The 27,046-nt window shown below is 38.6% G+C and overlaps 2 protein-coding genes and 1 long non-coding RNA gene across 4 annotated transcripts in view; 2 read left to right on the top strand and 1 right to left on the bottom strand.

Moving 5' to 3' along the window:
* Positions 1-2,865, bottom strand: part of LOC134531676 (uncharacterized) — a 337,254-nt gene extending 334,389 nt beyond the window's left edge. Inside the window, exon 1 of the mRNA XM_063367470.1 lies at positions 2,862-2,865. The gene's annotated coding sequence lies outside the window, so the exon portion shown is untranslated. The remainder of the gene's footprint in view (positions 1-2,861) is intronic.
* Positions 221-3,121, top strand: LOC134531677 (uncharacterized). Of its 2 annotated transcripts, none has more exons than XR_010075062.1 (3): positions 221-1,266; positions 2,152-2,256; positions 3,034-3,121. It is a non-coding gene; the product is annotated as an uncharacterized LOC134531677 (long non-coding RNA). The 2 variants fall into 2 exon arrangements; XR_010075061.1 differs by having other exon boundaries at positions 223-743; positions 1,162-1,266; positions 2,152-3,114.
* Positions 3,122-6,162: 3,041 nt separating this feature from the next.
* Positions 6,163-27,046, top strand: part of LOC134532231 (uncharacterized) — a 55,994-nt gene continuing 35,110 nt past the window's right edge. Inside the window, 3 exon segments of the mRNA XM_063368652.1 lie at positions 6,163-6,327; positions 13,357-13,383; positions 17,548-17,790. Of these exon segments, the coding sequence (XP_063224722.1) occupies positions 6,163-6,327; positions 13,357-13,383; positions 17,548-17,790 (435 nt within the window).

Raw genomic sequence — 27,046 nt, 5'->3', positions numbered from 1 at the left:
TTGAATACAGACAAAAAGCTAAGAGAGTTTACACCTATATAAGTTATTTTTATGCGTATGGCTGAGTACATGTGATAGATATACATAAGTATCGGCATGTGTATGAAGCAACAAGAAAGATAATCGAGAAAGGATATTAAATGGCAGCCATATTATTCGCTAAAGTACGCCGTTGCTTGCGTTGAACACGCGAAGCTACGCTCCGTGCTGGCACAAAAAGCCTGGCGGACACCAGCACGGCTGGTTATCTCTTATGGCTAAGCTGCTCACGGTAGAAATAGTTCGAGGTACAGCCACACGACCTTGAGCGGTAGTGTCGTTGTTTACACTTTTGAAAAAAATAACCTTACTAGTGTTTGGCAGACGTTATGAATTGTGTTCAGCTTCAACGTAGTGGTCATTTGTATGGATTTGAACAGTGGTTGTTGCTTGGTTTGGTGATCATGTAATTATTTCTTATCGAGTGACTTTTCCCTTGACGTGTACAAGTATGTATACCAAGAATTGCTGTGTGCCGGGATGCGAAAATAGGACTGAAAGTCGCCACAGATTTCCACGTGTTTCCGATGTAGAAAGGTTTGAAGTTTGGAAACGTGTTATTGCAGCACCAAGATTTGCCCAAATAACCAACGAGCATATATACAAAGTATACCGAATTTGTAATTGCCATTTTCGTGATGATTGCTTCAGTCCAGGAACAAAGAGGCTTAACGCCAATTCAATTCCAACACTGCTTTTGCCAGGTAAGAATTTAAAATAGTATTAAGAATGTCAGGTAGTCAAAAACAGTAGCTAGGCTTAGGTTATTTCTAAGACCATATCTTAAGAGGACTTCACTTTTCACTATTTGTACTTATATATCAAGAGCAATAAAGGAGTGAAATAAGTTGGGGAAGGACATGGTTAAGGATATTTTGACAATGGTTAGTAGGGTTGAGGGATTGAGAAGAGGTGGGTTAGGCTAATCGGTACTTTGGGATTAACGCCACCTGAGCCGCTAAACCATAAGTTTCCAATTTAAACAAGTATGTTGTGACTGACCTAACCTAACATAACCCTTCAATTTTTTTAATTTAAATTTTTAACTGTTAACGGGGTTTCAATTTATGTTTTATTTTTATGTATTTTCATCACTGATAATAAAGCCATGTAAATTTACAGTTACCAACGAAGAGATTTGTGAAAGACAAGCATCTTCAAGCATGGATTGTTCATCGCTTCCTGAGCAAGCTGAGGAAAATACTGTGGGCACACAACCTGCTACAGGTATGATTTAAGATAATAATAATAATAATAATAATAATAATAATTGATTCACTTGCAATTGGGCTTTCACCCGGTGGCAAGGTTCTCCCTCTCTTTTGTCTCTCCCTACTCATTTTGTGTTAAAGACACAGGGGTTGGGGGGGGGGGGGGGTAGTTTTAGTCTATCTCATGAAAAGTTTCCAGGTTTTGACATTTCTCTTCTGAGAAAGATGCCTGACAGTTCCATTGCTTTGGCCTTTAATACCTCACACTTTCCTGGAAAAACAAGACCTCTACAAATCTTTTACACACAATTTTCTCAAAAGAGAAATGCCAAAATCTGGGAACCTTACCCAAGATTGTTACCATGATGAAATTATTCACTTTCAACATTTGACTGAGTTTTTGCCATTCATATAACCAGTTATAGCATATTGTACATAGTTAAGGATATGTACTGAAACAGTGGTGAGTGAATTAATTTTGTTTTTGACCCCAGATAATGTTCTTAACTATCAAATAAATGTATCATACAGTGCATGCTACAAGGCTGTAGAGTATGCAAAAACAGTTAAGAACAAAGTAACAGTAGCTATGGTAACTGCACTTAACATTGTGCTACAACGAAAACTGTCCTTAAGCATGGCACGTTATAGTGGAATAGAAGTAACCTTGCAGCATTGATACATCAAACTACATATTTTACTACTTCTGTATTTATTTCTGACTAGAACTGAAATACATACTCAAAGTAAGCTACATTCCAAATTTTGTCCTTTAATTATAGTTCAATGTGTTGAAGCAGGGCAGTGATGAGCAAATCATTGGGAATGTTTTATTTTATGTTTATATTTTCCTATGTGTCTGTATTTTCACCACTCATAATAAAACAATGTAAATTTACAGTTACCAACGAAGAGATTTGTGAAAGACAAGCATCTTCAAGCATGGATTGTTCATTGCTTCCTGAGCAAGCTGAGGAAAATACTGTCGGCACACAACCTGCTACAGGTATGATTGAAGTTGATATTGTAGACTTAGGTGTTATATTCTCTGTAGATTGGTTTTAGCTTCAAATAGCCTGAAGAACTATAATTTTTATTGGTACTTTGTGATTAACGCCACCGTAGCCGTTGGTTACAGTAGTTGCGGCGGCGGCCATGTTGGTTATTGTTTACGTTCACATTTCTGATTTTTCGGTAAAATATTTCTGTCCTGCAAATATAAAATTGTGTTTTGTTCTGTTTTTGGCAAATCCCAAATTCACATTTTCTTAGTATTCAGAAATGGCATCATAAATCAGCAATATAGTGACTGACCAAAACAAACCTAACCCTTTGTCTCGGAACATAGATCTGTTTGAAATGTTTAATATTTAATGTTAAATCAAAACCCTGTTAACAGTCAAAAATTGAAATTAAAAAGATTGAAGGTTTAATGTTAAATAAAACCCCGTTAACAGTAAAAAATTAAAATTAAAAAAAAAAATTGAAGGGTTATGTTAGGTTAGGTCAGTCACAGCATGCTTGTTTACATTGTAAACGTCTGGTTTAGCGGCTGCGGTGGCGTTAATCTCAAAGTACCTTTTTATTATTCAACATTAGGCTATTCCTTACTTACTGGCCACAGATCCTTCATTATCCTTTATTTAGTGTAACTAATTTTTTTCATGTAATGTGTGTGATTTGAAAAGGCATGTTGCCAAGCCCTTATTCTTAATACATATATAAAGGATGATTTTCTGAATGTCAGTTTGAAATGTAATTCCGCAATTCTTTTACCTAATAGGTTTCAGAAGCACACCTTCAGTGGACATCAGCAGAAAGAAAAGAAAATGCCTTTTTCCTTTATTAAAAGCAGTGGGTTCTCGTACTTCTACTGAGTTGACACCCAAGGCAAAGACATTATATTTCACTGCACAGAAACTAAAAAGATTGGCCCGGTATCATTCGAAGAAAAAGTTAGATTTCAAGAAGTCCTTACAGAGAATGCAAGATTTAACAAGTACCAATCTGTTTGATGAAGTGAATATTAACCCTATTGCCAGGCAATTCATAATCTCTCAGTTGCAGAACAGTGGTTCTAAACCCAAAGGAAGAAGATTTACACTAGAGGATAAAATCTTGGCACTTGCATTGTACAAGAACAGTAGACGAGGTTATAGATTGTGGTGGAAGTTGTTTCATTTACCATCAAGAAGAGTATTACTAAACATTCTGAAAAGATTGCCTTTTCAGCCTGGCATAAATGATTCAGTCTTTTCTCAGTTGAAAAGTTCAGTCCATAAGCTGAAACCTTCAGAGAGAATGTGTGTTCTCATGTTCGACGAAATGGCAATAGAACCTGGCATTCGCTGGAATGAGGCCTCTGACACTATTGTAGGATTTGAAGACTATGGTCGCAGAAGGGAACCCCAATTTGCAGACCATGCGCTAGTCTTCATGGTCCGAGGGATCACAAAGAAGTGGAAGCAACCAGTGTCTTACATGTACTCCAAAGGGACTGTTAGTACTCCTGAACTTGTATTTAACATAAAAGAGGTGATAAGGCAACTGCATAAAGCAGGTCTAGAAGTTGTTGCAACAGTTTGCGATCAGGGGGCAACTAACATGGCTGCTATTAATTCCTTGAAGAATTCTACAAGAGAATCCTTCATTAAAAAAGGGGAAGAATGTCGTTCTGTAGGTTTCTTTGTTGATGGAGAAGAAATCATTCCTTTGTTTGACCCCCCACACTTGCTCAAAGGAATCCGAAACAATCTTCTCAAATACTGCCTGATGTTCATTGAAGACGGAATAAAAAAAGTAGCTAGTTGGAAACATGTTGAGCAGCTATATAATGTTGATTCAAGTCGACCCAGCCGACTCCGTGCGTGCCCGAAGCTAACAGAGCAACATGTCAACAAGGACAAACTGAGAAAAATGAAAGTGAGCACATGTGCTCAAGTTTTCAGTCACTCAGTTTCAACTGCCATGAGATACATTGCAGAAAGACGTGAGTATGGTCAATATTCTCCATATTTACAATATGGGGTGGCTGTCAGCCTTGTAAACATGGGGGAAAAGGGAAATATGCATGAATGGTCCTTGCCAAGGACAAAAATGGAAATAATATTAGAATAGAATTCTTTAACTTATGGAATTATTTTTGGTTCCATTTCATTTATTTAAAATAAATATGTACCTTGGAACATCTATCTGTCAGTTTTCAAGTGACTGGGAAAAAATTTAAGACATATGGACATTTCTTACATGCAGACTTGATATGCAGGTAAATGTACAATGGATGCTGTGAATTCACTAGCATTGCCTATTCTAATATTAAATGGGTTGAAAATTTTAGGGTGTTGTTAAATCATGAAAATAAACAGAAACATTCATGGGGAAGCAGTTATGTCAGTTTATACACAAATTAGGGCAGTTTAGCAACTTTATGCTGTAAACATAGCTCAATACATTCATTTATGTTTACAATATTTGTTTGTGCTTACATTTTTAATGAACATATTTTCAATAATTATACACAGCTTTAGTTTGGTTAGTTATTTGTCAACTACATTTCAAAATCCATATTTTATTAAGAGGGATGAACATTTAAGGTATGCATTTGAACTTTAGGAATTGATGTCAAATAAAAAATTGTTGTTATAGTACTTATATGTGTGTGTGCATTTTTTTGTTACCACGAATCTTACACAGATTGTACATTTACAGCTGTTCCAGGAATGCCTGGTGTTGATCCCGAAGCAACACAGACAGCAGATCTACTGCTTTTTTTTGACGAACTGTTTGACAGTCTGAATGGCGTTTCATTGACGAATAAAAGTGGCAAGATCTATAGAACAGCTATGACAAAAAAGTCTCATCATCTTCGTCTGTGGAGGAAATGTTTGCGAGTGTTAAGGACCATGAAGTTCTACGATAAAGAGAACAAACCATGTAACGTTCATTCCATCAAGAACTTCATCGCTACCTTAGAGGGTTTGATAGAATTGTGGAAAAAATTATGCACTACCAAAAATCTGAAACATTTACCAACTAAATGTTTTAACCAAGATCCAATTGAAAACTTTTTTGGTTCAATCAGAGCTCATGGAATTAGGAATGTAAACCCAAGTTGTACTGCATTTGCTAATTCATTCAAGTCACTGTTGATCAACAACTTTAACTCTGCACATTCAGTTTCTTCTAATTGTGAAGAGGATGATTGTGTTGGTGCACTTGACACACTGAAAAGCTTTGTGATGCAGGATGTGGAAACAAGTATGCAGAGTGATTTCATTCCAATTCAAGAAGAGGCTTTGCAGGAAGGTTTACAGCCTTATGACAAAACGGTAGTGATGTATGTTGCCGGATTTGTTGTGAAGAAAATGAAGAGTAAATTCCAATGTCACAAATGCCGCAAAAGTCTTTGTGCTGTAGAAATCATGCCAGAACATGCATTAATAATTTCACGTGAATATTCAACTGAGAAACAATCACTGCAATATCCTTCATCAATCATTTCAGAATTTTTTGAGAAGTCTGTCATGAAGGTATTTTCAATACTTCCAGAAATTTGTCACTATAGAGGATTTGGAAAATTCATCAAAAATATCTTACTTAAAGACATTCCAGAAGAAATATCATCATGTGAAAAGCATAATGCAGAATTCAAGGAAGCATTTGTAAATATAATTTGCAGAATAACAATAAATTTTTGGTGCAAGAGAGTGAATCATATAATGTCTGGTATACAAAAACCCCTGAAAGGTGACATTATCCAGGAAAAGGCGCACAGGAGATTTCTGAAATTCAAGAAAAAGTAAAAGATTGAACTCAACATATTCAGGAAATTATTACCGCTTCTGTCATTCGGAGTACAAATTGTATTACAAGAAATGATCTTACGCAAATGTTGACATTGGATATTTCTACCATGGTACTACCATTATTCTGCTTCACCACCCTGCTGGAGATTTTGCCACACCTGCCCCTGGACGTTTGCCGCTGGGCTTTACCACCTTGCCCTGGACGTTTGCCGCTGGGCTTTACCACCAAGCCCTGGACGTTTGCTGCTGGGCTTTACCACCTGGCCCTGGACGTTTGCTGCTGGGCTTTACCACCTGGCCCTGGATGTTTGCTGCTGGGCTTCACCACCTGGCCCTGGACATTTGCCACTGGGCATTACCACCTGCCCCTGGACGTTTGCCGCTGGCCTTTACCACCAAGCCCTGGACGTTTGCTGCTGGGCTTTACCACCTGGCCCTGGACGTTTGCTGCTGGGCTTTACCACCTGGCCCTGGATGTTTGCTGCTGGGCTTCACCACCTGGCCCTGGACATTTGCCACTGGGCATTACCACCTGGCCCTGGACGTTTGCTGTTGGGCTTCACCACCTGGCCCTGGACGTTTGCTGCTGCGCTTTGGTATGAAATACCGGTAGTGAATTTTTAAGTCGGGATGAGGTAGAGATAACCTGAATGAGCTGAGCAGTGGGTAGATGGGAATGTAATCAGCTGCATGACTCAGGCTCTGTTATTATTTAGATCCTATGTATATATTATTTATATCCTATTGTGGTCCCTAGACCTATCCCTCCTTGCATAAGCTACTCCAATGTTGCATGTGATGCATCTCAGGGGGTTCGCGGCCAAGTGGCTAGGGATAGACTGGGTGGAATTACCACGTAAAGGTTGCTGATTACGAAGAATAGAGTTCAGGGTTTATTGCAGAAGGCTTTTATTGTTGAAAACATAGTCCGTTACATGGTGCTGCCGCCTTACGTAGTCTTTGCACGGACAAGGCCGGAAGCTGACCTTAATGACAAGTAACTGAGATATTTTGGGTACTAATTTTGAGGTTAAGCAATTTTTTCAAAATCTAAGAGTGAAGTCCACATCTATTGAATGTCCGCATCTACTGAATTTTTTGCTGGTCCCCTGAAAAATGATAGATAGAGGTTTTACTGTATTGAGAATGATTTATATTCGCAGTTGTATCCCGTAGGTGGCGATGTGATCGAGTTCTGGGATTTTTATTTTTCGCATATCAAGACATAACCTTACATGGTAACAGTTGTTCAGTTAGGTTGCCCTGGTAACTGTGAAACTGTTTTCATCTTTATTAGTAAACATTATTATTATTGTATCAGAAAGATAATTACAAAATTAATTTAATCTATTATAAGTACTGAGTCACAGCAATGGGTGGCTAGATCAGCTAGTATTTAAATAACATACACATATATTTTCTACATTGATTGGTTACATAATTCTTGTCACTGAAATGTATATAATGTACATACATGTCCGTTAACTGAAGGTGCTGATCATGTACTATTAGGTTGTAGAATTTCTGACATCGGTAGCTGTATTCTTACATTAATGTTGTTTCTCATGGGACTGATGTAAAATATTTAAGTGAATGAGGAATTTATATTAATGCAGCCTTTAAATGCAGTAAAATAATGAAATGAGACCCTGAATGTGTTACATGTGTGCAGTGCTTCAACCTATCAGATTTAATTTTAGGGAATTTCTTGTACTATTCTAAATTAAGTTTTATAGTTCTTGTGAGTTTGCTGTGGTATTAATATTTGAATTATTCATTTGCTAGCAATGAAGCAAATTGAAGTAATTTTTTTGTTTAGACTTCAAATTTGTTATGTTGAAACAACAGTAACCTAGGTATATTCAAGCTTTTCGAGAAGAATTAGACGATTGTTTGTGTTTTGCCTTGTACATTGTCAATGATCTTTACAAAATTCGTTTTTTTAACAGTGGGTTCTTATACATAAATTATATACTACACAAATTACAACTAAAAACAAACATATGAGGTCACAATGCAATACTATTGAACATGGAAGAAAAGTTACAAGGTTAGCATGTTTTACAATATAAGTTCAACTAAAGTTGTTAAATATTGATTTTTTTTGCATTCAGAGAACAAATTCTTTGCATGTGTTTGATGACAGTCTGATTGGGTATTCTGGTCACGCACGTGGCTGGGACAACCTGGATAGCTCTTATCATATTGCATTTCATGAACATTTCATGGAATCCAGACTATTACAGGTGGCTGTATTAAGCAACAAGTTAGATTCGTGTAAGTTATGTCACATTATCAGAATACTGTATCATAGCTTCTTAGCCTGGTTGTTATGGTACACTTGCCAGCAATTATTTCTGTTCACTTTTTGTGTGCAAGCATTTAGAAATCTGATCACAAATGAAGTAATTTGAGTAGGGATGTTACGCTACTTAGCTAACTTAGTATGTCACTTCTTACAAAATGCTACTTTGTCTGCTTGTGTCAAGTGACACAAGTATCAAGTGACACAAGTGTCAAGTGTCAAGAGACACTTCTGATTAGTTGGTGAACTAGTACTAGAAGTTCCCCAACTTGCCTTCCGATAACAAGATTTTGTACATTAATTTTTATTTTTTATATTGATATGATTTTGTCTAAATATGTTCAGTATTTTTAGCTGTATATTGTAGAATGTGTAGGAAGAGTTGTTTTAGCAAAGTTCTGATTGTCACAAGAAGACTGCTGCATTCAGAAAAATTTTTTCTGTGTGCTCATGTATATGTTATATTACACTAATTTATATATACGTGTGTGTGTGTTTCTAACGATACCTCAATCTCACATGTAAAAGTTGTTTGAAACACATGTTTACAATGTTTCAACATTTATATTTTTGTAACACAAAAGTTTTGAGAAATATTGTCATGGTAGTCTTAAGTTGTAGGTAATCTGTAATGTATTATGCAGAAAATTTCTGTAAGTAAAGGATTTAAATTATCTCTGTGATTGTAAATGGTGTCATATAAAACATGACCCAGAATGACAGTACCTTTTTCACAGGGTGTACACCAACATGTAAAACAAGGAAAATTCAGGGAATTTCTAGCTGGTTCAGGGAAAAATTGTACAAATGTTGTAAGAAGAACAGTAAATTGATTTGTAGACACTGATAACACCTGGGAAAACTGGTTATATTTTTCAAATGTGTGCACCTGTTTCTATTAATTATAAATATGATTTTTTTTATTTCATTCACAATTTTGACTGTGACTTGGTGTGTATGGTTCGTAATTAAAATGTTTGAATCAAGTTACGTTAATGTTGTTTCATTACAGCGATTTATCTCATGTGCTAATCTATATTGATTTATGAATAATGAATAAGGGTACCAATTCAGAGAGACTTTTCAGCCAAACCACACTAAAAAATCAACTCTAATTTTTCCATTTCAGCTTGGTTGTATTCATGCATTGGAGGTGAAAAAAATCATCATGGGCATGCAACAAACACCAATAAGCTGGCATACTATTTTTTTTATTTATTTAACGTTGTATCTAAAGATAAGCCAAGAAATTTAGTTAGTCTTATATTCTTAACATTCGCATAATTACCATCATTTACTGCAATGTGTTCATTTATCTGCTTATTATTATTTCCTAATAAAAACTCAAAATAATTTGTTTTACCATAATTCAAAGTCAATTTATTTATAGCAAACTACTCCAGGGTTCGTACGCCTCCTTAATATCCTTAAAAAGTCCTTAATTTTGTCCTTAATTGCATAAGGGCCCTTAAAAATCCTTAAATGTCACTAATAATCCTTAAAAACTACTTAATAAATACTTTTTTACAAATAATCCAAAAACGTATTTTAATATTCTTTTGTTTCCTTTTTGGCAACGAACAATACATTTACAATTTGCAAATTTCGGCCCATGTGATTAGGTTGTTATGTAAAATTATTTTGATATTGTTTTTTCATAATTGGCATTTCACGTTTAAACAGAAATTTGTGTTTTGGTGTCATATTAATTATAAATAAGAAAATGTTAGAGGGCTTTAGATAGACACTATCCTTGGGTTAGATATGTGTTCCAAAGATAATTTTGGGTACTATGGGCTTATCTTTAAAAATTGAACTAACCAACAAAAATTGTTTGCTAACTATCAATTTGTCTTCTCTTAAATATATATTTTTTTAATATAAAAGTGGTTTTCTAGCTCTTGATAGTGGTAATGGGGTCCTTAAAAAGTCCTTAATTTTTGATTTTACAAGAGGGTACGAACCATGTACTCTTTTAAGTTGTAAGAATGTTCTTTATCTATTTTACAATAACTGATTATAAGAATTCATTTTAAATAAGATACTAGTATCATCAGCAAAAAAGGATAGGGCTAGTTCCAGGTCCAAGACTATAAGGAAGATCATTAATAAATACAAGGAACAGCAATTGTCCCAGAATAACAATAATGGGAAAAAAGTTTCGCAGCCAGCTTGATGTACATATTTACATCATCAGCATTCATTTTCCTCTTTTTTGGTAGGATTATTTAATCTGAATATATTTCTATTTTTACTCTAATTTGTTTCATTGTTTACTTGGTGATTAATAACACAACATTGCACTGCATGCCGGTCAAATTGAAGAAATGGTGATGAGTAGCTCGAAGTTTCGGGCTTAAAGATTAGAATATTTCCAGCCGAGCTGAAGATAAGTATTCGGCAGAGCTTGATTTTAGAGTACTTTACAGCCTTTTTAAGGATAGTGTAACATATATTATTTTCAATTTATGGCTAACCTATCAGTGGTCAAAATAAGTGAATTGATAATTAAAATTTAACTATTTAATATGCAATTCTATTTTATAGCTTTTTTAAAAGAATTATGTTTTGACATATATGCAGTAGGTTATGAATAATTACCATTTTGAATTTTATAAAATTTAAAAATTGTCCTATACAATTGTTCCACTAGTCAGTAACTGCCAGAACAGTTCAGTAATATTGCCTACTGTTTATAGTTTCAATAATTAACTCCAACAAAAGTTGTAAAAATAGTCCATTCCGAAGTGGTATAGGTCACATTTGAATTTCCCGCATTGTCTTAGTTCAAATCTCCCGCCATCGCCGCCATTTTGAATTTAGTACGAGGTCCAGCCACCAGGAGCGCTGTATACTGTCAATGATTAATGTGAAAGAGATATCCATCTAAACTATCCTTTATCTATGGACACCAGGCGAATACGACCCGGCGAGGAGTGAGTTCTGGTTCTGATATCCCAGCTGTTTCTTCCGCCCCCTCCATCCAACCTGCTGCCAGCCTACAAACAGTTAGCTAAACCCCCGCTTGGAGCGACAGGGGCGACATTCTTACGCGCGTCGACCTCCCGCTGTTCAGACGAGGCGCTGCAGACAGGACTGGCCCCGATTATTATTGGCTAGCTAGACTTGCGTCCTATTGGCTGCCTTGATTAATTTAAATAGTTGGAACGAAATGAAATAGTGCACATAGAAAAGCCATGGTATAGAAAAATAATATCGTAGAGTTGATATTAAGTAGAAAATATTTAATGTTCAGTGTTTACTATTTCATGTTTTACGTTTTGTGCCGTTTAAAAGTGATCTTGAACGTTATGCGTCTAAATAACCATGAATACTTTCTATTTATAAAATGAAACCCCGAAAAAATGTATGATATCATATGCAATTAATCTGTATTTGAATTACATTTTTAATTATCGTTTGGACGGCCTAATTAATGACATAAATTTCATTAAAATAGTTACGTTTGTAACAAAAACGTCATTAGAATTACATATATGTGTGTTTTTTTGTTGGGGGGGGGGGGGGGGTGTATTTTTGTTGACAATACTTGAAGTCCCACGTTAGATTTCCCGCGTTTTTTATAAACTGTAAACCAGCTTACAGCGGAATTCAGTAATGTGATATAAACTTAGTTTTCAGAAATTCTAGTAAAATATCTTGTCACTTACGTAATAATACATTTTCTGCTAATAAGCATCTGTATCGGCACCAAAGGAATGTTCACAATATTGAACCAGTAATTGAAAACTCACCTTCAATAGTGTCCAATATGTGAATTGTCAGTGTTTAAGCAAAAAAAACTTAATTTTTAATTTCAGGACATGCCATGATACAGAAATTGAGAAACAACAGCTGTCTTTCAATAATCTCGAATGTAAAATTGCTGATTTTAGACTTATTTTCTGTGACAATACATTATCATTTAAATCAACACTTGATTTCCTTTCAGCTTTGATTTAATTTGATTTGCTACACTTGCAATTGAGCTTACCCGCTGGCAAGAAGTTCCTTCCCCCGCACCCCTTTAAAATGCCTTCTCAGTTCCCTTGCATCTCTCACACCCAGCATTCCCTCCACTGTCTCATTCCACTTCCTCTCTATCCTCACCAAGAAGGCCTACCTCTCCATTCACATCCATACCATCTGAAGCTTCATCCTTTATACCCCCTCCCTTCTGTGTATCCTAGTTCTCAGCTGATCTTAGCTCCCCTCTACCTTTATCACCTTAAACAGCCTGACTAACCTTGCCGCCCTCTTCCTCTCCTGTATTAATTCCCATCCAAACTCCTTGATCATCTCAGACGGACTGTGCATTTCTTTCTCTTTCCTTCTCCCCCACATGCCCATCACTGCTCTATGCTACACCTTCTCAGGCTCCCATCAGCCTGACCAACATAGAGTTTTCCTCTTTCCTGCTCCCTGTAGTGTCCTGCAAAGCAATGGGCAATGCCAGGGCCCTCCTATCCATGCTCACTACCTGTTCAACCTGCTTTACCCATCCTAGGTTATTTTCTAGGGTCACCCCAAAGTATCAATAATCATTGGCTTCCTTTATTCCCTACCCCTTCCAGTTATACATTTCCCTCCTAATTAAAATGACATCTATATGCTTTCCCCCCATCTTCCACTTCCACTAAATCTTCTATCCACCCCACCATCACAGCATAGCATTTTGAACAGATAAGTTTACTACAGAATAGGTTAATAAACAATCTTAATTTTTACACTATTAACATCTGTAACCTCTTATTTTCTTCATTATTTGTAGTTTCAATAATACTGTGATAATTTTTCTCTTTGCAAAAGAAAATGTTTAATATAACTTTTAAAAAAAATGTACTATCTGAACTGAAATGATCTAGAACATGCCGTCACCCGGCCTCTGTATAGGGCCCGGGAAGTACCTGATGGGCGCTACGGGCGTCGCCGTGCTGCTGTTGTCTTGGGGGGCGCCAGGCTAGTGGGACAATAGGCCGTTGGTGATGGGTCGCAGGTACTCTGCCCCTGCGTGCCCCGCCAGGTACGCGGCTGGAAATCTACCCTGAAATGCCCTACTTGGCTGTGAGGCCGCTTGGCCGTGTGGAGGACGGAATGGTGTGGAATAATCGTAGATGACACAGTTTATATTTAATTGGCTTTTAATCCACGGACTTCCCCGATGGTACGCATAAGTACGCTGTACTCCCTACACATTCACTACGCGATGGCAGAACCACTACAAAAGCTATGATAATGCGGCTATGCGGCATCTGAGCCGTTGTACTGTTACACTAACACACGCTGATTACAAAACAAAACACGACACTAACATAACACCGAATTTGCCGCGGCAGTCTCACGGGGACATGATTACTAGATCGCTGGAGACGACCAGCGCCGAAAGTTAATTGTCTTAGGAGGGCTCAATGAGCGTGATCCTAAATTCTAGTCTACACGTAAGTGAGGTTGTAGCCGGGAGGCGTATGCGCGGCGATCTTAATGAAAACGAGTTGGCTGGAGTCAGCCAGTGCTGTAAATTGTGTAGTCGGCGACGCGATGCGGAATCGCCAAGAAAACGGTCGAGATAAGCCCGGGTCCGCGAAATACACGCTGAGTCTACATGAGCAGCAATGAATTAAAAAAGGTTTGGTTATTAAATCAAGTACAGAGTGAACAATCGGTGGAACAAAAGTGAAGGCTGCTCACGGACACACGTCTTGACACGGCGCGGAGTGGTTGGAGACTGCCAAACATGGCCGCCTCGCAAGGGAGGGAAACTTTCACATCCTTTGTGAGTCGGAGCCAAAAACTTATATCAACTTAATTTGCTCTATTATAAGCTGAAAACACGTTCCAGGTGCTCAATTAAAAGGTAGCACCTGGTAATTGGGTGCTTAAGGCTAAACAACAGTTTTATAGTATTTAATTATTTGAATTGTGGCATCAAGTTGACGACTGTAAATTTATTAACATATTGTCTCACTGTGAACTGTTTTAGTTGGATTTCTCCTAATCTGACTCGATCATTGTCACTGGCACTTTAATTAAGGCCAGTGGCCACTTGACTGGTAATGAGGTTCGTTGTCTACTCCGTGCGTGCGGAGCTCGCACTGGGTAGCTACGACGCACTTGTTTAATGCCTGTGAATTCATAATTGTGTCCTAATGTCCTATTCCTTAATTGTTTTATGGGGTCGACCCCCTGGGGTTTCGTGCCCTGAAGGTTATTTGCGTCTTGTGGGGTCACGCCCGAGGCGCTCGCCTGACTCATTCCCGCTGGGCTAGGTGTGTGCTCCGAAAACGGGATCTGGTACTAGCGGTGCGGAGCACGGGCTTAGAGGCCATGGTCGGGACGACGTCAAACAAAATATGTGCATCTCAAGTGTTATATTTTCTTCACTCATGTTGACCAGTGGTACAGAACACATTTTTTTTTTCTCAGGAAGAAAGGACATAAACCTTCTCATATATGGGATATTTTTAGTAGTGCTTTATATATTTTATTTTATTGCTAGAATTTCAGGTTTGGAAACTTACATCTTTACATGTTACTCAACACAGGAGCAAAAAAACCAACTGATTGTGTATCAAAACTTGTTTACAGGTAAATATCACTCTTCAGAGGATGATAAACCTCCTGTATGTGTCTACTTTTCCAAGTGAAAATTGCTTCTGATTAAAAACATCATAAATTATACACATAAATATTTGCAGTAAGCCATAATAGTAAAAAATAATTCCAATGATACTGAGTGACACATTACAACACTAAGCAAACCATAAATATATTTGGAAAATAGTTACATATTACTCATTTAAAAGTAAGCTATTAAATATAAATTCTGTACCCTTTACTGTTTACTTTCTGCAAAGGACTTAAGTTCAGAGTTTGATTTGTTCATACTAGGGTGACCCAATTCTGTAAACCATCTATTAGGCAAAACCATACTTCTTGATATGTGAAGACTCTGAGATTGCATACATGTGTCCATCTGGTGTAATGTAGTTTTATAGCAGTGAAAGAATTTTGTTGATCTGTAAGTAGTTTTTGAGTTTACTTTTACAAATCCACACTCTCTTTATAATATTTGTACACAGTAATCACTGTATCAACAAAATATAATTAATAACTTTTCTTATATCATAATACATACTCTGGTAAATATTTAAATAGCTCTACACCATAAATATATCAGCATATCTGTATCTTTTACAGTTGTTTGAAAATGACAATGTGGGCTTGATCACTACAACATATCGTTTGCGTGTAAGTACTGTCGGGAGGGGGAGGGAGTTTTCGGATCGGCGTACGTCTAGACCTTGGACGCCACCACGTGGACCGGCTACCGACTCTGCCCCAGGGCCTTGACGTGACCCATGTGGAGCTAGGCTCGACTTTTCCCCTGCGTGGATATGCTAAAACTCACCGGCCCACTCTCAGCGGTGGTCACGCTGTGTTACTGCTTGTGGGGTCTTGAGGCGCCCCACACACCTCCAACCCTGTACCGGAAAGCTCGTGGTTGAGAATTGAGTGCGAGTCGGGTAAATATTAAGTTTTATTGCCGCCGACACATACACTGACAATGCATACAAAAAAACAGCAAGTAGTCCAACTTTCATGCTGGCCAAGATACTGTGTGGGTAGTTATTTAATTATTAACTACATTATTTAAAAAGATGAAGTCTCCATTGCTCAAGTTCAGGTGGGCGCCGAACACACGCACTTGTTAGCGGGAGGTTTGAGTTAGAGGGTGTCGATGGGGGGAGAAGGGTTCTGCAGTGGCATGAGGCACATCGGGCTTAGGGAGGGCATAGCCCTGGTTGACAACAGTTCATATTTATGTACTAGTAACAATGTTCATTAAATTCAATGAATTTTCATTTAAGTTCTTTGTACTTACATAATTTACAAACCATACCTTAGTATATCTACTAAACTTGGTGGGCTGAAGAACAGAGCAAAAACATGTAAATTACAAATATTAAGAATATACGGCATTAAACAAAAAAGAAATATATTTTACTATCTTAAAATATTTTAGTGAAATAGTTGAATAATTACAAATTTTTAAAATTAAGTAACTATATAGTATGAATTAATTTACCTATGGCCAATACAACATGGTCTCAACACAAAACAACACAACCTGAACTACACAAAAACTTATTTCAATATTTGACACCAACACTAGACATTTAGCAAAGCATAATGTGGTTCCTGGATGCAATATTATTACATATGTATTTTAAAAACAATATACTGGTTGAATCAGTATGCAAATTCTGTTTTAGAAGTATCAAAGAGAGTACAATATTTCAGTAACCCACATTTAAGTTAACAGAGTATGCCCATTTCTCCGAACATATAAATAGTTACTGTTGCTTTACAAAGTCACCACTGCATTCTACTGTTACTTATACATGGTACTGAAATAACATATTTTCCTCTTTCCACGGGTTTGATCAAGTCTCGTATATCGCTTGATGATATACTTGATGATATCAGAGACAGTTACAGCAAATCTTTTGAAATAATTCATCTGATCACCAAACATGATCTGTGAAATATTACTAGAGAATTCCAACTGGAAAAAGAGAATCAACACCCTGATGATGCAGTCAGCATAGATATATGGATAAAATCTATGGCACAGTTGGGTGAAGAAAACTTGGTAATATTTTACAAACCACAAGGTGATGAAGAGGGGTTGTCAAAAGATGATTTTGCCCTAGTGATCATGACCACATTCCAAAAAGAAATGCTGACAGTTTGGAAAAAATAAAATCTGCATAAATAGTACCCATTCAACAACTGGTTACGATTTTTATTTAAGCACTCTATTAACAGTTGATGAATTTGGAGCTGGATTTCCAACAGAATTTGTTATATATCAAACAGAAAAGACACCCAAAGATCACGCATAAATACTGTTATGTATAGACCACACGGACATGGCGGCTGCTGATGCTCGACTGGCTGAGTGGCGCATCGGTCTATGTTGCCAACCTGAGTCACCAAATATCCTCATCCATACTATATACAACACTTCCCCCCATTTAATTTGTCACGTAATCATCTAACTTTCTTGGTGGCACTCAATGTCTCCTCGAGGACCTGTCCTGAGTACGGCCTAGTACAGAACTGGAAGGAAAACCCCTGAATGGAGGAGATCCTTGGGAGATCCCCGGGCTGTTTCCATATCTAGGCATCTCGGAAGCTGATTTTACGGGTGTCCCTGCTGCCGCTGTGGACTCATCTGCAGTCGTCCGACCCCGTTCGCCAGTTGGTTCTGCTGCTGTTATGGCCGCCGCTGCTGGCTGCTGCGTACCTTCACTGCTGGGGCGAACTCCGGATGCAAACTGGTGTGGCCGCTGCAAAAACGTCTGCTCCCTACAGGACACTGCCTCCCCAGGACACTGTCCCCTGTCTGGCTGGCTACTTCTTCGACGTAACTGAATGACGTGTCTCCTGTGTAAGCCTCCTTGCTCATCTTTGACCCCATATATCAGCAACCCTTCTACCCCAGAGATCCAGCCTGGTATCCACTTTGGGACTCTTCTATAATTCCGCAGCCACACTGCCTCACCTTCTCTGAAGTGTCGAACCCGCGTTGCTACCGTATTGTCCGCCTGACTTCTCTGAACTGTACCTGTTGCTGGATGGAGTTTTGTCAAAGCTGTCTGTAATGATCGCCCCATCAACAACTCCGCGGGAGTTTTCCAAGTGTTATTTTCCCCTTGTCTTGGCGTAGTGCGCCATGCCAACAGCGTCCGCGCTATTCGAGTTCGCCAGTCAACCAATACCAGTTTACGGAGTTTCACCTTGAAAGTTTGCACCATCCTCTCCGCCAACCCATTACTCGAAGGATGATAGGGTGGTGCGAAAACCATGTCAATGCCATTATTTTTTAAAAACTGTGCCATCTCTTGGGATCGGAAGGCTGTCCCATTATCTGCCACCACAGTGTCTGGCAGCCCATGATAACTGAATATGTCTCGTAATTCTTGAATTACGGCTGTTGCAGTCATACTTCCCACTTGCCTGACCTCTGGCCACTTGGAATACGCATCGACTACAATGAGAAAATTAGCTCCTTGAAATGGTCCCGCAAAATCTATGTGCAATCGAGACCATGGTTTGTCAGCTGTGGGCCAGGCTACTGCTTTAACCTTAGGTGGATTATTTTGACACTGCTGACAACTTTTGCATTCCTTCACATACTGTTCAATTGCAGCATATAGTTTTGGCCACCAAAAGTAACTCCTTGCCAACACTTTCATATGCACCACCCCATCATGGTTTGCATGAAGCATGCTCATCACCTCTGTCCGTAACTGTGGTGGGATTACTACCCTGGATCCCCACAACAAACACTCCTTGTGAACAGACAGTTCCAGCTTCCGTCGAACATAGGGCTGCATCTCCTCTGTCACTTGATCTGGCCATCCATTTTGTGTATATGTCAACACCTTGCACAGTAAATGATCCTTCCCAGTCTCTCTTGCTATTGTCTGTGGATCGACAAACACCTCCCCCGCTTCTTCCAGCATGAGAATTTCACTGGGACCTGGAACTGGGAATGCAGGTGACTGCAGAGGCAATCTGCTAAGGGCATCAGCATGCTGTATTTGGGTCCCTGGTCTGAATTCTAGTTCAAAATCATACATTCCTAACATCAAACTCCATCTCAACAATCGCGGTGAAATGGTATCTGGAATGGGCTGCTTGGGATGGAGAAGGCGCAAGAGTGGCTTATGGTCAGTCACAATCTTGAACTGTCTTCCGATCAAATATTGTTTAAATTTGGACACCCCAAAAATGACAGCCAAGGCCTCTTTGTCCACCTGCGCGTAGTTTCGTTCGCTCTTTTGTAGTGTCCTAGACCCAAATGCGATTGGAGCTTCCGTCCCATTACCCAGATCATGGGCCAGCACCGCCCCTACCCCATACTCAGATGCATCACATGTTAAAACTAAGGGTTTGTTTAGGTCATAGTGTATCAAGACTTGCTCCGATCGTAAAAGCTGCTTGGCCTCTTCAAACGCCCTTGCGTGTGCATCTGTCCAGCACCATGGAGTGTTGGCATCCAGCAGTCTGTGAAGAGGCTCTAATACATCTGCTTTGTGACAAAGAAATCTCTCATAAAAATTCAAGAGACCCAAAAATGCCTGGAGCTCTTTTTTGTTACTAGGTTCTGGCGCATCGTGAACTGCTTCAACCTTACTTGAAAGTGGATGGATACCCATCTTGTCAATTCTGTGTCCCAGGAAAACAACTGAATCCACCCCCCAAACACATTTTTCACTCTTTAACCTAAGCCCTGCACTTTGCAACCGTCCCAGGACTTCACGGACACGTCTCCAGTGCTCATTGTCACCTCCTCCGGATATTAAAATATCATCAAGTAATACTACTGTACCAGGTATGCCAGCAAGCAAGGTGTCCATCAACCGCTGGAATATCGCTGGACCACTACTTATGCCAAATGGTAATCTCTTAACCTTGAACAACCCCTTCATGGTATTTACCGTAAGCAATTTTGCTGTGCCCTCATCTACAGTTACCTGCAAATATGCTTCCTCCAGATCCAGTTTTGAGAACAGCTGTCCTCCCTCTAGTACTGCTAGTGCTTCACTGACAGTGGGCAATGGGTACACACTAGTGTCACGCACGCTGTTTACAGTGCCCTTATAGTTCCCGCAGAGCCGAATGGACCTGTCTTTCTTCAAAATGGGTATGACTGGAGTCGCCCAACCCGAAAAGTCCACTGGTTCATACACTCCACGCTGCACTAACCTATCTATTTCCTGGCTCACCTTGTCTCTCAAAGCAAATGGTATTGGCCGGCTCTTTTTAAACACAGGGTCACATTCTGGTGGAACTGTTATCGTCACTTGTGGTCCTACATATTTTCCCAGCTTATCTGCCTTAAACACATCTGGAAACTCCCTAACAATCCCTGCTGCCAAGTCTTCCCTAACTTTGTTCACCCCCACTAACTTAATTCCCAGAGGTGCAAACCAATCTCGTCCCAACAAATTCGGCCCTTGTCCTTCCACCACTACCAACTCTAGGAGTACCGCTGACTCACGCCCCTTCAGTTGTACAGCAACTTCCATAACCCCCATCACCTGTAGATATTCGCTGGACCAGGTGCGTAATAACATGTCCTTCCTTGTCAGTGGAGGTTCCTGAGGCCACAGGGCCTTGTAAGTTTTCCCGCTGATAATCGATCGACCTGCCCCCGTGTCAACTTCCATCATCGCTGATTTCCCATCCAGCAACACTTCCACACACCACGGTTTCCTGGGCTGTTGTTCCCGCATATTGTACAGCGTATATTGCGTGGCAGCACCTTCCGAACAATCCTCTTCAAAATGCTGTACTTCCTGTGCCACTTCTCGTTGCGCTAGGTCGTTTGTTTTCGAAACTCCCTCATGCTTTTTTTTTGTGATACAAGCCCGCTCAATGTGTCCCCTCTTTTTACAGAACCGGCATACAGTGTTCCAATGTCGGCACGTGTCTGCTGCGTGCTGCCCATTACAGCGCCAACATAGCTGGTTCTCGTTGTCTCTTCCCTTCCTTATCGCTTCCCTTTGTCTTCCCAGTGATATAGTGTTCGACTTAACCGAACCCGCTGGTTTTGAATATCTTGACACGCCATTGTTCACTTTGTGTACACTCGCTTCCACTATTGTACTGTCTCTCAAGTCCGCCATGTTCTGTCCAGTCGCCTCTGTTGCCATCGCAATATCCACTGCTTCTTTCAGGGTTAGTTTCTCTTTAACGAGGAGAGCCTGTTGCACTGATTTATCCCTTATGCCGCAAACGAGCCGGTCGCGAAGCATTCGGTCGAGGTCCGAGAAATTGCAGTGTGTACTTAGCCTTCGAAGCTCTGCTATGTACACGGCGATCGTCTCCCCATCTTTCTGATCGCGCTTCAAAAACTTAAAAGTTTCCACAATTTCACTAGGCTTCGGGTGAAAGTGATTATTTAATATGGTGAAGACGTCCGTCAAGGAAACCGACGCGGTCGACTTTGGTGATACTAGCGACGTCACCAGCCCGTACAAATCGGCGCCGCACACGGTATAAAACACTGCCCGCTTGGCCTCATCCTCCGTGATAGTGTTCGCGATAAAATAAAACTGTAACTGTTCGCGATAAGAATTCCACGATTCTTTCTCAGGCGCGAACTCTCCGATGGCTCCGATTAAGGCCAAATTGTACACGAAAGTGTTATCCGTTTTAACCTCGTCGCCAACTGTTATGTATAGCCACACGGACATGGCGGCTGCTGATGCTCGACTGGCTGAGTGGCGCATCGGTCTATGTTGCCAACCTGAGTCACCAAATATCCTCATCCATACTATATACAACAAATACAAACATGTATCTGGAATCCCTGCACAAAGTCATTAAATATATCTACCTACAAGGTAGGAAAAACAAGCAACTTGATAAATGCATATCGGCGCTAATGAAATTGTGCAGGGATAAACTTCTTGAACGCCTCATCAAGTCAGAAAAAAAAAACCAACAAGTCGGATTGCAACCATTCAGAAAGCTCACACCAGGAGCACATCATATACAACATCAATGATTTCTGTCATTGAATTAGGTAAGTACTGGGAGGTAAAATCATGTCAATCAAATGATTTGTACTTAATCACAAAACAGGATGAGCTGGCATGTGAAGGCAAGTGCAAGTTTAAATGCAAGGACTGTAATATCTGTGTGCACATGTTCACTTGCACTTGCAATGATAACATGATTAAGTTTAACATTTTCAAACATATTCATGCCTGTGCACAATTTATTTACACAAAATCAAGAGAGATAAGGCACAACTATCAAATAAACACTTCTGCAGTAATCATGCAGTTCATGTCAGCACTTCTGTAGCAAAGTCTTCAAATGACAGATGCAATAAAATGTAAATGTGAATTATTGATAGCATATCTCGAAACAGTTGGACAACACATTGACACTGAAACCACCACGAAAATTGACAAATGGTTATGAAGCTGTCTTAGCATAATCAAAGAGAAGCTGCCCATAGAAAACCTAAGACCACAATGTCAAGAACCATGCAACAAGAGGGTGCAGAAACAAAACAGGCTGTACTCTACTAAAAAGAGAAAAATTGAATCAAATCAGCAAATGAAAAAACCAAACACAATAGTGCGAGAAAACTTGATGTCTGGATTAGGGTCTGTACAAACGGAAAACATCCATACATATGTTTAACTAACTTTTTGCAAGACTTCAGTGCTAAACCATTAATTCAAGTGCTGTGCTGGCATGACGCTGCATCATGCAAGTCTTGGCCAGCTGTGCGACCATCACGGTGCTCCAAGCGAAAACAGGATTTATCAATGAAGAAGATGGCATGCCCTTCGTCCTTGCAGGCCCAAAGGCCCACTGGCCACTGCAGTCTCACGTCAGGTTCTGTGGTGAGCAATAACTTGCAGCCAGCATTATGGACACCTGAACCTGCAGACAGTAGCAAACAATACAGATAGAGACAGGGTAGTTAATGTTACTGTAAAGTTTGTAATTGCCTTGTGCCATCCAAAAATAATTTTCAATGTTTTTTTTTATATTATTGTGCTCCTGTTTACTAAATTCTGGGTAGTTTTTGATAGTACATAGTAGCGTGTTTAAAAATTAAAAAAAAAAGCATTTTTTCCTAGAATATACAATTAATATTTACTTATTTTCGCGGAAAGTATTATATTAAAAGTAATAGTATTTCCATTGAATTTTTATGTATTTGTGCCATTTCCACCACACTTAAGTTTAAATCAAGTTGTAAAGCTTAGTAATACAGTGTATGATAGATATGAATTTTAACATTCACAGTGATATTATATTTTCCCATTATTTAGGAATTTTAGTTTACAATACACTTTGACTTTACTACCCTCCTTAATGAAGTCATGAAAGAATCGCTTTAAAATTTAAAATTCCACCAAGAAATATTAGCAGGATCAAAAATATTATTTTCAGAATTTCAATTTTTTTTCCAGATGATCTGCTACTTTAAAAATTTCAAAAATTTCTTATTTTCTTGTGAATGCTGTATTTTACTGTGGTTGTTGCTAAAAGCCTATTTGCATAGAAAAAATAAAATATATATTTTGTAATTAACTTAAGATCATTATTCATTTGTATATCACAAGTTTTTATTATGTGCAGGATCCTCGACGTACCAAATTTAAACAGCAAGTACCATGCACAACTGGATCAAAATGTATAGGATCATGCCATCAGGGTCAAAGGATTTATTTGGATACGTGATACGAAACTTTTACAATAGGAAATGTATACAGATTACATTCTCATCTGATGTACTTCGCTCCTCCGTTTAGAAATTATATTTGTCACGTTATAAAAACTTGAACGCTTATAAGGGCCTTTAACTACTACCTAACCTCTTTTTGTTTAACAAAATTATTCTTATAAAAGTTTAAAGGCAAACATATAAAGTAAATACACTTATATTTGTTACAAATTAATTTTAAAACATGAAAGCAAAAGAAAACTGTTTAATAGTTTGATTATCCAAATTTAAATATTATCAAGGAAATACGACAGTTATGTACGAAATATAATTTTACTTACACACTTATTTCAAATTATTACCGTAAATCACATTACGTAACCTACGAAATTGATAAAATGTTATAAGATAAAATAAACAAATAAAAGACGGAAATGCATACGGAGTATCTAATGTTTATAAAATGACCAATAAACAGGGGAACGGAACGAAATCACAGATACAGAACCAGCCAATAATAATCGGGGCCAGTCCTGTCTGTAGCGCCTCGTGCTGTTCAGGAGCCGAGTGACACAACCTCCCCCTTCGAAGGCCCTCAGGCGACTAAGCGCTCAGCGGCGAGACCCAGAGTCTTATACAGTGCTCTTAGGGTGTTTAGTGATCAGTTTTTTTGCTATTTTGAGTGATGTATCAGTTTGAAGACATTCGGAAGTGGGGACGTTTTTTGGACCTCTTGAACAGCCTTAAGGTGGGATTCCTTTGACGCGATCGCGACCAGGCGACTGCACTGGACACAATAGTTCTTTGTGCATCACATTCCTCTGGGGCGTCTGCGACCGGAGACCTGAGCGAGCGACCAGCGACTGTGGAATGCGACCGCGACCACACTGCTCCTGGAGCAGTCTGGTCGCTGTCGCGTCAACAAGTGGACGTGTATTTCTTGTGTATATCAATACTGTTTATGGCCAAGATGGTGAAAGAGTTTTCGCCGGAAGAAGATGAACTGTTGATCGAAGAGGTGGCTAGTCATACATCAATATTCGACACATTTTCGCCATTATACCGCGATAAAAACATTAAAGAAAACGCATGGAAAGATATTTCTGCGAAAGTTGGACGATCAGGTGAGTCAAATTTCTGTTACAATATTTATATTTTAAGTAGCGTTTTGCTTAACCCTTTCAGTAATTCTTTGTCAATTTCAAATATATATATTATTTATTTTTATATTTTAACTCTAGTTTCTATGTGTATATATAGGTAAAATGTAATAATCTGAATACATAATTATATGAAAGTGCAATTAATTTATTATTGTATACAATATTGTCAAAAAGTTATTTATTTCATACCCTTGAAGTATATATTATGATGTCGACTAGAAAGCTTTATTCCACTCGATCACGTCTTCGAACATGAGATAACTGCCACGAAACACTTCCAGTGTTGCTGTTAAAATATTCCGTGAAGGTATCTCTAACTTGAAAACCTTCATAGTTTCCAAAACCACCAACAGCACGTATTGGAGTGAACGCTAATTCTTGGTGATGTTCCTCAGGGTCGTTGGAATAGTGGGGTTGATCGTTGGCTTCTAGGTAAGCACTTCTCAGGAGATTATGGAGACAGCATGCAACAATGATGATTTTGTCTGTAGTTTCTGGCAGCACATTAATCGGCATGTAAAAAAATTCTAAAAACCTGAGACAACAGCCCAAATGCATTTTCTGAAACCCTTCGCGCAAGGCACAAACGATAATTGTAAATTGCTTTTCTTTCATTTTTGACAGCTGACAGTCTGGGAAAAGGCTTCATCAAATGCGTCTGAAGTCGAAAGGACTCAACGCCTACTATTACGCAAGGTAGGGCAGTATCACTGTTAGGAAGTTTTTGAGGTGGTGGGAGGAGATTTCCAGATACAATATTGTTTCCAATATTTGACTTTTCCAGTATTCCACTGTCGCCTTCTTTCCCGTATAATCCAATATCAACATACACGAACCTGTAGTTGGCATCAACGACAGCCAGTAAAACTATATAATAAAAATGTTTGTAGTTATAATAAAACGATCCTGAACGCTTGGGGCAAAATACTCGGGCATGCTTGCCATCTATGGCTCCCATCCAGTTCGGAAATTTTCAGCGAGTTTCAAATTCGTCAACTCTTGCTTGCCTTTCTTCAACAGACAAGTCTGGTAAGAAAATTGGAATCAGCTTTGCCCTTAGAATGTCAAGTGTTGCACTTACAAGCTTACTGATGTAGCTAGGCGTTATCCTAAACGCAAAAGCAAGTGAGCGAAAAGACTCTCCAGTTGCTAAAAACCTGAAAAGGAAACAACAAAAAGTTATAAAATAATTTTTTTAATATGGTATTCATGTATAAAACATTGTACAAAAATTTTGCAACATTCCACAAAAAAAAGTTACAACTAGTATATATTATAATTTTAATAATGCGTAGGTATTTAATTAATGTGATTCTTTATAACTTCAGATGATGAATGCAAGTAGCGATGGAAAAATATCAGCGACACTTACAATAAACGACAGAGAAAAGGAAAAAGTGTGACGAGATAATCAGCCGGTGGAAAAAACCAATGGCATCTGTCTTCAATGCTGCAGTTCCTGGACCACGTCCAATTAAAAAGAAAGTATGTATACATTTAGCTTCATATATGTCCGTAAATTATTATATTAGGTGGTGTGCATAAAAGTTGTAAGTTGTATGCAAAACTAACATAAAATCTGATGGGGGGGGGGGGGGGGGGGGATTAACTCAAACCAAAAAATGTATGAATTAAAGAAGTAACAAACTTGCTTTGAAAAAAAAAAAAACCACGCAAGAATGCCAAACGAGACATACGCGATTATATTCATAATATGTTTGAAAGTAAGTCCCTAACATGGCAAATTTACATTTTTGACATTTCTGTGTTCATATTGAATACTGATTTATAAAATTATATTTTGTCTCGTACTTCACACTGCAACCAATTAATAATAATTTTTTTTAAATTATTGATGAGAAAGCAGCAATTGTTAAAAGCTATTTAATTCAAGATATTTTTTAATTATTGTTTTAATAGGCCTTCAGTTTGTTTCTTTCATTCTCTGTAATTGCAAGTATATGCATATGCTCTGACTGTACTAATTTTGTAAACAAAAATGTATTAAGTAGGTGAAAAATTTGTATGGAATGACTTTTCAATGTTTTGTTTTAGGAGTACGACGAACCTTGACAAAAACACGGAAGATAATGCACGTGCTGACTTACAGACAAGTAATGCTGATTTTCCAGAAATACGAGATAATTCGTCGCAACGAGTCGACACTTTCACCGAAAGCTGCGCCGAAGATTGCTCTAATATACAGTCAGCAATCCAGACACAGGCTGAGAGGTCCCATAATGAAATACCCAAAA

Source organism: Bacillus rossius, chromosome 5, assembly GCF_032445375.1.
Source record: "Bacillus rossius redtenbacheri isolate Brsri chromosome 5, Brsri_v3, whole genome shotgun sequence".
NCBI lineage: Eukaryota > Metazoa > Arthropoda > Insecta > Phasmatodea > Bacillidae > Bacillus > Bacillus rossius.
The sequence above is the reverse complement of the archived record's forward strand: the minus strand, read 5'-3'. Positions and strand labels throughout refer to the sequence as shown.